General features: G+C 43.5%; 1 protein-coding gene across 1 annotated transcript in view; it reads right to left on the reverse strand.

Annotated features, from left to right (window-relative positions):
- GARNL3 (GTPase activating Rap/RanGAP domain like 3) overlaps positions 1 to 13,079 on the reverse strand; it is a 71,531-nt gene that overhangs the window by 23,159 nt on the left and 35,293 nt on the right. The window contains exons 4-10 of the mRNA XM_078619080.1: positions 11,977 to 12,076; positions 10,663 to 10,781; positions 10,134 to 10,198; positions 8,929 to 8,992; positions 8,022 to 8,048; positions 6,191 to 6,266; positions 3,879 to 3,977 (exon numbers count right to left, since the gene is read on the reverse strand). Coding sequence (XP_078475206.1) covers positions 3,879 to 3,977; positions 6,191 to 6,266; positions 8,022 to 8,048; positions 8,929 to 8,992; positions 10,134 to 10,198; positions 10,663 to 10,781; positions 11,977 to 12,076 — 550 coding nt within the window. The remainder of the gene's footprint in view (positions 1 to 3,878; positions 3,978 to 6,190; positions 6,267 to 8,021; positions 8,049 to 8,928; positions 8,993 to 10,133; positions 10,199 to 10,662; positions 10,782 to 11,976; positions 12,077 to 13,079) is intronic.

Raw genomic sequence — 13,079 nt, forward strand, 5'->3', positions numbered from 1 at the left:
TACTACTATACCACTACTACTACTATACCACTACTACTACTATACCACTACTACTACTATACCACTACTACTACTACACCACTACTACTACTATACCACTACTACTACTATACCACTACTACTACTACACCACTACTACTACTATACCACTACTACTACTATACCACTACTACTACTATACCACTACTACTACTATACCACTACTACTACTATACCACTACTACCACTATACCACAACTACTACTATACCACTACTACTACTATACCACTACTACCACTATACCACAACTACCACTATACCACTACTACTACTACACCACTACTACACCACTACTACTACTATACCACTACTACTACTATACCACTACCACTACTATACCACTACTACTATACCACTACTACTACTATACCACTACTACTACTATACCACTACTACAACTATACCACTACTACTATACCACTACTATTACTATACCACTACTACTACTATACCACTACTACTACTATACCACTACTACTACTATACCACTACTACTACTATACCACTACTACTATACCACTACTACTATACCACTACTACTACTATACCACTACTACTACTATACCACTACTACTACTATACCACTACTACTACTATACCACCACTACTACTATACCACTACTACTACTATACCACTACTACTATACCACTACTACTACTATACCACTACTACTACTGTACCACTACTACTACTACACCACTACTACTACTATACCACTACTACTACTACACCACTACTACTACTATACCACTACTACTACTATACCACTACTACTACTATACCACTACTACTACTATACCACTACTACTACTATACCACTACTACTATACCACTACTACTATACCACTACTACAACTATACCACTACTACTACTATACCACTACTACAACTATACCACTACTACTACTATACCACTACTACTACTATACCACCACTACTACTATACCACTACTACTACTATACCACTACTACAACTATACCACTACTACTACTATACCACTACTACTACTACACCACTACTACTACTATACCACTACTACTACTATACCACTACTACTACTATACCACTACTACTACTATACCACTACTACTACTATACCACTACTACTACTATACCACTACTACTATACCACTACTACTATACCACTACTACTACTATACCACTACTACTACTGTACCACTACTACTACTGTACCACTACTACTACTATACCACTACTACTACTATACCACTACTACTACTATACCACTACTACTACTATACCACTACTACTACTATACCACTACTACTACTATACCACTACTACTACTATACCACTACTACTATACCACTACTACTATACCACTACTACTACTATACCACTACTACTACTATACCACTACTACTACTATACCACTACTACTACTATACCACTACTACTACTATACCACTACTACTACTATACCACTACTACTACTATACCACTACTACTACTATACCACCACTACTACTATACCACTACTACTACTATACCACTACTACTACTATACCACTACTACTACTATACCACTACTACTACTATACCACTACTACTACTATACCACTACTACTATACCACTACTACTATACCACTACTACTACTATACCACCACTACTACTATACCACTACGACTACTATACCACTACTACTACTATACCACTACTACTACTATACCACTACTACTATACCACTACTACTACTATACCACTACTACTACTATACCACCACTACTACTATACCACTACTACTACTATACCACTACTACTACTATACCACTACTACTACTATACCACTACTACTATACCACTACTACTACTATACCACTACTACTACTACACCACTACTACTACTACACCACTACTACTACTATACCACTACTACTACTATACCACTACTACTATACCACTACTACTACTATACCACTACTACTACTACACCACTACTACTACTACACCACTACTACTACTATACCACTACTACTACTATACCACTACTACTACTACACCACTACTACTACTATACCACTACTACTACTATACCACTACTACTATACCACTACTACTACTATACCACTACTACTACTACACCACTACTACTACTACACCACTACTACTACTACACCACTACTACTACTACACCACTACTACTACTATACCACTACTACTATACCACTACTACTACTACACCACTACTACTACTATACCACTACTACTACTACACCACTACTACTACTACACCACTACAACTATACCACTACTACTACTATACCACTACTACTATACCAATACTACTATACCACTACTACTACTTTACCACTACTACTACTATACCACTACTACTACTACACCACTACTACTACTTTACCACTACTACTACTATACCACTACTACTACTACACCACTACTACTACTATACCACTACTACTATACCACTACTACTATACCAATACTACTACTATACCACTACTACTACTATACCACTACTACTACCCCTATTACTACTCCTATTGCAACTACCCCTACTACTACACCCCTACTACTACACCCCTACTACTACCCCTATTACTACTCCTATTACAACTACTATTACTACCCCTATTACTATACCACTACTACTACCCATATTACTACCCCTATTACAACTACCCCTATTACAACTACCCCTATTACTACTACCCCTATTACAACTACCCCTATTACTACCCCTATTACAACTATCCCTATTACTACCCCTATTACTACCCCTATTACATCTACCCATATTACTACACCCCTATTACAACTAGCCCTATTACTACCACTATTACTACACCCCTACTACAACACCCCTACTACTACCCCTACTATTACACCCCTACACCCCTATTACTCCACCCCTACTACTACAACTACTACTAACCCTACTACTACACACCTACACCCCTATTACTACTACACACCTACACCACTACTACTACTACCCCTACTACTACTACAACTACCACTACTACTACACCCCTACTACTACCCCTACTACTACACCCCTATTATTCCAAACCTACAACTACTACTACCCCTACTAATACTACCCCTACTAATACTACCCCTACTACTACTACTACCCCTATTACTCCACCCCTACTACTACCCATACTACTACACCCCTATTACTCCACCCCTACTACTACTACCCCTACTACCCCTATTACTACCCCTACTACTACCCCGACTACTGCCCCTACTATCACCACTACTACTACCCCTACTACTACCCCGACTACTGCCCCTACTACTACACCCCTATTACTCCATCCCTACTACTCCACCCCTACCACTCCACCCCTACTACTACTACTACCCCTACTACTACTACTACCCTACTCCTACCCCTACTACTACACCCCTACTACTACTACTACTACCTCTACTACTACACCCCTACTACTACTACTACCCCTACTACTACTACTACTACCCCTACTACTACTACTACCCTACTCCTACCCCTACTACTACACCCCTACTACTACAACTACTACCTCTACTACTACACCCCTACTACTACTACTACTACCCCTACTACTACACCCTTACTACTACTACTACCCCTACTACTACTACCCCTACTACTACTACTAGCCCTACTCCTACCCCTACTACTACTACCCCTACTACTACAACTACTACCTCTACTACTACACCCCTACTACTACTCCTACCCCTACTACTACTACCCCTACTACTACTACTACTACCTCTACTACTACACCCCTACTACTACTACTACCCCTACTACTACTACTACTAGCCCTACTCCTACCCCTACGCGTGCCAACGTACTCTTGGTGTCCAGGCCGCCACGGTAGCCCACCCAGCCCTTGAGAGAAATCTGCTCCCCAAGGAGGCCCAGAAACTTGTCAAAGTCTTCGCTGCCCGTTTCTGAAAGCGGAAGAGGCACAGAGAAGAGGATTCGTAATGTTAAAGGAATTTTTTTTAACATATTGTTATGATATTAATACACTTATTTTATATTGTTTTAATATTAATACATTTCGATTTAAAGCTTTCGTGACTGCAGGGATTCATCTTCTTGGTTCTTTCGAAAAAGTCACGTAGAAGGGAAATAATAAAAATAAAACATAATATAATAAAATAAAATATTATGTTTTATTTTTATTATTTGATTATTTCCCTTCTACGTGACTTTACCGAAAGAACCAAGAAGATGATATTAATACATGTATTTTATATGATTATAATATTAATAAATTATTTTCATAACATTATAATGTTAATACGCGTAATTTTATATTGTTATAATAGAAATACGTGCATTTTATATCACTATAATGTTAATACACGTATTTTTACATTCTATGAATACATTTATTTGAATATTAGAATGTTAATACACATATTTGACATTATATTAATTATTTTATTTGCATATTATTATCGCATTAATACATGTATTTTTATATATCACAGGGCGCTTCAAAAATATGTTAACACTTCCGATAATTTGCAACAACTCCACAAGAAATTAGCCTCCGGGACTCTGTAGATCACCTGGTCAGGATTGCAGGCACGCGTTGACATCGGTGGGTGAACACGTGGGGAGGACCCTTCGACTTTATGAAGCTATTAACGTTATATTTGTTCTATGAGACATCTCCTTTACCAGTGGCAAAATATAGTAATAGGTTTTTACCCTTTCAACTGGTACAAAAACTGACACCTTTATACAAGGCATCATGTTTGCAATAACCACAACACAAGCAGTCACAAGTAAACCCGTAAAAACAAAGTTTTTCACTATAAATCCTTTATATGCGTGGCGGCTCGAGTCTTCTCGTCCTCTGGCTTGAGATGGCTGCCACCTATGGGTCTGATGATTATCTGCCAGTATTAAGCAATTGGTAATTAAATATTTAATTTGTTTTCCCTAAACAGTGTAAAATTTTGGAAAAAATTGTTCACGAAAATTAATTGTCACACACAACGAGTCTGTGTGGAAAATGTCAGCTCGATTGGATAACGGGAAGTGGGTTAAAAAACGAGCGAAAGATTTGCACGGTCCTAAGCAAGCAAGCAAGTGAACTTAATATAAAGGATTTAAAAATATATTCGCCTGTGGAGGACGCGGGGATCGATCCCGCGACCTTTGGCATGGGAAGCAAGGGCGCTACCAACTGCGCTACTCCGCCACGGCCTGTGGAGGGGTTACGCTCTGGGCTCCTACACTGTGACGTTCAGCCAAAGCCATGAATGAGTTGTATTTGAATAAATGTAAAATAACTTTTTTTTTGCCTAAAAAGTATAACATTTTTGAATTTTTTTTAACGAACATTAATTGTCTCGCACAACGAGTCTGTGTGGAAAATGTCAGCTCGATTGGATCACGGGAAGTGGGTTAAAAAACGATCGAAAGATTTGCACGGTCGTAAGCAAGCAAGCACGCAAGCAAGCACGCGAACTTAATATAAAGGATTTAAAAATGCAAACAAAAAGAAACAACTCTGATGATGATAATGATATGCACTGCCCTTGAAGTTGATTGGTCCACACCCGAGACAGCTTTTCTTAGAGCCTAGTCTCCATTGGTGTTGGACCAGATGACGCCAAAAGGCGTACAACTCAAAGACATCACACTATCAGAGTATTGAGAGCTCAGGGTAAGCATTTACACTATGAGACTTCCTTTACTATATTTTGCCACTGGTAAAGGAGATGTCTCATAGTGTAAATGCTTACCCCGAGCTCTCAATACTCTGATAGTGCGCTGTCTTTGAGTTGTACGCCTTTTGGCGTTTTCTGGTCCAACACCAATGGAGACTAGGCTCTAAGAAAAGCTGTCTCGGGTGTGGACCAATCAACTTCAAGGACAGTGCACATTATCATCATCATCATCAGAGTTGTTTCTTTTTGTTTGCATTTTGACTGCTCGTGTTGTGGTTATTGCAAACACGATGCCTTGTATAAAGGTGTCAGTTTTTGTACCAGTTGAAAGGGTAAAACACCTATTACTATGTTACATTTATTATCACATCGAACCCGCGACCTCCTGCACACCGGGCGGGGTAGTCAACATCTCCCGGCCACCGCGGGGATTTCCGTCGGTGGCGTTCACCCGGCCACCGTTCGGCGCTCACCGTTGCTGAACATTTCGTCGTCGGTGAGCTGCCCTTCCCTCGCGTAGAGGACGCCGAATTTGAAATTTACTGAGCCCTGGGCGAGGGGAACAAGCACGCACACAGGCACACACCCACGCACGGACACGCGCACACACACACGGACACGCACGGACACACACACGGACACACACACGGACACACACGCGCACATGCACGCACGGACACGTGCACACACACACGGACACACAGGCACACACGCACGCACGGACACGTGCACACACACACGGACACACAGGCACACACGCACGCACGGACACGTGCACACACACACGGACACACGCACGGACACGCACACACGCACGGACACACACGCGCACAAGCACGCACGGACACACACGCGCAAGCAACACACACGGACACACGCACACGCGCGCACGCACACACGCATACACGGACATGCACGTACAGACGCACCGACACACGCACGCACGCATGTAACAGGCATACATGCAAATGTGCACACGTGTACAATCAGCAGCGGCATCATAAAATGGGTCATCATTATGAGCAGCTGCATCGTTACCAGCATCATCATCAGCTGCAGCATCCTTATCAGCAGCAGCAGCATCATCATCATCAGCAGCAGCATCATCATCATCACAGCATCATCAGGAACTGGGTCATCGTCATTATCAGCAGCAGCATCACTACCAAAACAAAGATCCCCCGTGTAGCCTTAACATACTTTCGGGGCAAGTGCTGTTATAGCGAATAGCAGCACTTATGAAGGCCGGCACGACGCACGAGGGGGTGGGTTGCCAGCACCACGCCCGGCCGCCTTTGTCTCCCCTAGTGGCGATGTTTACACACCGCATCAGGTACTCATTTGCGCTTGCAGCCATCAATGAGACTTCTTTTCTTGCCAGGCCCTCATTACAACTTTTTAAACCATGCAAGTAATTTATAACGGTAGTTTAGTTTTCATTTGTGAATGTCAGGCTAAACAGGTTCTATATACTATGAGACCTCTTTTACCAGTGACAAAATATAGTAATAGGTTTTTACCCTTTCAACTGGTACAAAAACTGACACCTTTATATAAGGGATCATGTTTTCAGTAACCACAACACAAGCAGTCAAAATGCAAACAAAAAGAATGGAGACTAGGCTCTAAGAAACGCTGTCTCGGGTGTGGACCAATCAACTTCAAGGACAGTGCATATCATTATCAGAGTTGTTTCTTTTTGTTTGCATTTTGACTGCTTGTGTTGTGGTTATTGCACACATGATCCCTTATATAAAGGTGTCAGTTTTGTACCAGTTGAAAGGGTAAAAACCCATTACTAGGTTCTATATATTTTTGTTATACTGGTAGGAACGAAGTGGACCAGACCACCAATAGATTATATCGTCCGTCCGTCCGTCCGTCCGTCCGTGTATCAACATCGCCCCCTACTGCAAACACTTGGCAGGACCCTACAAAAACCTTTTGACTCAGTGGGGCTTTCCTGGCTTAACAAGTGTAATAATACATTATGTTTATATTCTTTGGTTATTCGTTCCTACCAGCCCACCCCGCAGGGTCCTGTTTTGCTTCATATTTATCGGTTAATTTGATTTCGTTAACAATATATGGACGGTCAAGGAGTCACGCGGTCACGTGGTCACATGGTCACAGAGTCACGTGGTCACGTGGTCACGTGGTCATGGAGTGATGGAGTCACGTGGTCACGTGGTCATGGAGTCACGGAATCACGTGGTCATGCAGTCACGTGGTCACGGAGTTACAGAGTCACATGGTGCGTGATGCGACAAGGAGGGGTCAGACGTTTCGACAAAGGCCTCGTACCTCCTGCTCCTCCAGAACGAGCAAGTCCTGTGGAGCACAAAACAATGAACATTGCGTCATTAGTACATATGGTGAACTTCTTTCGCACCGTATAACCGTTCTAAGTGCAGTGTTGAGTCTATGGGCAGTGTTGAGTCTATGGGCAGTGTTGAGTCTATGGTGCAGTGTTGAGTCTATGGGTAGTGTTGAGTCAATGGGCAGTGTTGAGTCTATGGGTAGTGTTGAGTCTATGGGCAGTGTTGAGTCTATGGGCAGTGTTGAGTCTATGGGCAGTGTTGAGTCTATGGGTAGTGTTGAGTCTATGGGCAGTGTTGAGTCTGTGGTGCAGTGTTGAGTCTATGGGCAGTGTTGAGTCTATGGGTAGTGTTGAGTCTATGGGCAGTGTTGAGTCTGTGGTGCAGTGTTGAGTCTATGGGCAGTGTTGAGTCTATGGGCAGTGTTGAGTCTATGGGCAGTGTTGAGTTTATGGGCAGTGTTGAGTCTATGGGTAGTGTTGAGTCTATGGGTAGTGTTGAGTCTATGGGCAGTGTTGAGTCTATGGGCAGTGATGAGAGATTAGCATGTTGATGTGATAGATTGGTATGATGTTAATGTGAGAAATTAGCATGATGTTAATGTGAGAGATTAGCATGTAACTGTAAGATAGAAGGAGAGCGGCCTCCTCGACGAGGGAGTGCAACCCAACGGGTGCAATCCAAAGGGCATGTGAGCATGAGAGTGCAATGCAAAGGGCCTGTGAGCATGATAGATCTAAGAGAGAGGCATAGAGAGAGAGACACACACAGAGAGTCGGAAATAACATAAATAAGATCTCCGCTGTGTCCGTTCCTATGCGGCGCCTGTGACGTTGCCGGTTGAAAGGGGCTTGCGTCTGTGACGACGCGAAGGGTTTTCGCACGGAACTGACCTTCTGTATTTCGGGATTTAAAATTTCTCGGAGGCTTCTCTCAAATTTGTCCAGGGATATCGCGCTGTGAACGCACACGCACACACACACAACAGGTTAATTGTCGATGCAGTGCCGGATGATCCTTGTAGCACAAGTAGCTACATATGCAGTAGTAGCTACTACATATGTAGCTACTACTACAGTAGCTACTACTACATATGTAGTAGTAGCTACTACACATGTAGCTACTACTACATGTGTAGTAGCTACTACACATGTAGCTACTACTACATGTGTAGTAGCTACTACACATGGAGCTACTACTACGATACGTGTAGCTACTACACGGTGATGGTGGTAGCGACTGCAGATGTAGCTACTACTACACATGTGTAGCTACTACTACATGTGTGTAGTAGCTACTGCATATGTAGCTACTACACATATGTAGCTACTACTACATATGGCTCTAGCTACTACACGTGTAGCTACTACTATATGTGTAGTAGCTGCAATTGTAGCTACTACACATGCATAGTAGCTACTACACGTGTAGCTGCTACTACATATGTAGCTACTACTACATGTGTAGTAGCTACTACATGTGTAGTAGCCCGTAGTAGCTACTGCATGTGTAGCTACGATTACATGTGTAGTAGCTACTGCATATGTAGCTACTACTACTATACACGTGTAGCTACTACACGGTGATGGTGGTAGCTACTGCATGTGTAGCTACTACTACATATGTAGTAGCTACTGCATATGTAGCTACTACTACACATGTGTAGTAGCTACGGCATATGTAGCTACTACTACACATGTGTAGTAGCTACTGCATATGTAGCTACTACTACATATGTAGTAGCTACTGCATATGAAGCTACTACTACATGTGTAGTAGCTACTGCATATGAAGCTACTACTACATGTGTAATAGCCACTACACGTGTAGCTACTACTACATATGTAGTAGCTACTACATATGTAGCTACTACTACATATGTAGTAGCTACTACACACGTGTAGCTACTACTACATGTGTAGTAGCTACTACTACACGTGTAGCTACTACTACACGTGTAGTAGTAGCTACTACTACACGTGTAGCAGCTACTACACGTGTGTAGTAGCTACTACACACGTGTAGCTACTACTACATATGTGTAGTAGTAGCTACAGAGCGTGTCTCTCTGTCTCTGTGTGTATCTCGCGATGTCGACCTGAGGATGGACTTGACTGAGAAGGCTTTGGTTGGGCAGTAGGGGAGGCAGATCTTCAGTGAGCCCTGCAGTACACAGCACAGGGCACCACGGGGGGTGGTGACGGTGGTGGTGGCGGTGGCGGCGGTGGTGGCGGTGGTGGCGGCGGCGGCGGCGGCGGCGGCGGCGGTGGCGTTGGTGGCGGTGGTGGTGGCGGCGTTGGGGGCGGGTGGTGGTGGTGGCGTTGGTGGTGGTGGCGTTGGTGGTGGTGGTGGTGGCTGTGGCAGTGGCGGTGGTGGCGGTGGTGGCGTTGGGGGCGTTGGTAGTGGTGGCGTTGGTGGCGGTGGTGGCGGTGGTGGCGGTGGTGGCGGTGGTGGCGGTGGTGGCGGTGGTGGCGGTGGTGGCGGTGATGGTGGTGGTGGCTGTGGCGGTGGTGGTGGTGGTGGCGGTGGTGGTGGCGGTGGTGGCGGTGGTTGTGGTGGCGTTGGTGGTGGTGGTGGTGGCTGTGGCGGTGGCGGTGGTGGCTGTGGCGTTGGTGGTGGTCCCTCACCGGTCTCCTCCACAGGACGGCACGGTACTGAGGCACCCGCAGGTTGTTGTGGTCGGACAGTACGACGGAGAGGAAGAAGCAGCTCTTGTCCATGTCCACCCCCACGTAGTTCTGGTGCACTGCGGGGCACACGGCAGAGTTTAAACTATTCAACTATTTTATTACTCTTTGGGTCTTTCGGTAAAGTCACGTAGATAGGTTCAAAGAATTAACAGAAATAACTAAAAACTACGACGTTTCGATCGTAACACAAGCGATCAAAACGTCGTAGTTTTTTTGTTATTTTTGGTATTTTCTTTGAACCTATTTCCGTGACTTTACCGAAAGATTTCGATTTAAAGCTTTCGTGACTGCAGGGATTCATCTTCTTGGTTCTTTCGGTAAAGTCACGTAGAATGGAAATAATAAAATAATAAAATAAAACATAATAAAATAAAATAATATTATATTATATATATTATATTTTATTATGTTTTATTTTTATTATTTTATTATTTCCATTCTGCGTGACTTTACTTAATAAAAATAAAACATAATAAAATAAAATAATATTATATATATTATATTTTATTATGTTTTATTTTTATTATTTTATTATTTCCATTCTACGTGACTTTACCGAAAGATCCAAACAATATGAATTCCTGCAGTCACGAAAGATTTAAGTCGAGATTCATTCAACTAATTATTTTTTCTTTGCGAGGGTTGTGGTGGTGGTGGGGGTTGGTTTAACCCGGCGGGGTTTATCATCAGGACCTTTGATTTGTCCCTCCGGTAACAAAGTATGAAAAATAAGGACGGGGGGTCGTTCCCTTTCTGCCAACGAAACAGGTGGCGTTCAGATGTTCTACCACCAAATATAGCGATGGTGAGTGACGTTGTCCACCCTGGTGAGTGATGTTGCCCAGCCCTGGTGAGTGACGTTGTCCACCCTGGTGAGTGATGTTGCCCAGCCCTGGTGAGTGACGTTGTCCACCCTGGTGAGTGATGTTGCCCAGCCCTGGTGAGTGACGTTGTCCACCCTGGTGAGTGATGTTGCCCAGCCCTGGTGAGTGATGTTGCCCAGCCCTGGTGAGTGACGTTGTCCACCCTGGTGAGTGATGTTGCCCAGCCCTGGTGAGTGACGTTGTCCACCCTGGTGAGTGATGTTGCCCAGCCCTGGTGAGTGATGTTGCCCAGCCCTGGTGAGTGACATTGTCCACCCTGGTGAGTGATGTTGCCCAGCCCTGGTGAGTGACGTTGTCCACCCTGGTGAGTGATGTTGCCCAGCCCTGGTGAGTGATGTTGCCCAGCCCGTTGAGCGATGGCACTCACCTTTGCCGAGGAAGTACTTGAAGTACCAGCGCGTGTGATACTCGGGGTTTTCAAGGTGCACATCCGTGCGCTGCCAGGTACCCGGTGGCGTTTTGGACGGCTGGGGGAGAGTGACGGGGATGAGGTGGGAGGAGGGGGGTGGTGAGGAGGTGGAGGAGGTGAGAGAGGAGGAGGAGGAGGGAGACAGGAGGAGTGGGTAAGTAACTGAGTGATGGTGGGTTCATACTCTTAGTTCTTTCGGTAAAGTCACGTAGGTAAAAAATGGAATTAAAATTAATAAAAATAAAACAATAAAAAGCAAAAAATCACGACGTTTCGGAGGCAACACAAGTCTCCGTCATCAGGTGGGACCGTCACAGCCAGATTTGCTGCATCAACGCCGATGACGGAGACTTGTGTTGCCTCCGAAATGTCGTGATTTTTTGTTTTTTATTGTTTTATTTTTTATTAATTTTAATTAAATTGTTTTACCTACGTGACTTTACCGAAAGAACTAAGAGTATGAATCCTTGCAGTCACGAAAGCTTAAAATCTAGAATTGATGGTGGGTTGCAACTTTTGCCACAGAACCAAACCCGGATAGTCACGTGAATATAATTTTTTAAAATATATTTTTTATTTCTTCTATGTAATGAAAAGTAATACTATTTTTTAGTAATCTTTTTTCTATTTACGTGACTTTACCGAAAAAAATCATAGAATATGAATTTCTGCAGTCACGAAAGTTTTAAGTCAAAATTCAAAGCCGGACAGATTGCTCATGAATTCAGATTTTTTTTCGCCACCTTAGAGTTTCGCTGCAACAAAGTGTCAGCACAGGATCCCGGTAACAAAACCAATCCCTGCCCCCTGAACAACAACAACAACAAAAAAAAACAACAACAACAACAACAACAACACAGACACCAATTCCGCGGGGGTGGTCCAGGTAATACCAGGGACAGCCACACAAAAGGTGGACCCAGATGTCTTGTGACCCCCCCCCACCCACCCCATTCAATTTTCTCAAAACTTAAAAAAAAAATTTGAACGCCGATAAGTGTCAATTTAAAAGTGTCAATTAATCGATGTCAATTAATAGTTGTCAATCGATTGGGGGGGAG

The sequence above is a fragment of the Lampetra planeri genome, chromosome 61 (assembly GCF_965212315.1).
Source record: "Lampetra planeri chromosome 61, kcLamPlan1.2.h2, whole genome shotgun sequence".
In the NCBI taxonomy this organism is placed as follows: domain Eukaryota; kingdom Metazoa; phylum Chordata; class Hyperoartia; order Petromyzontiformes; family Petromyzontidae; genus Lampetra; species Lampetra planeri.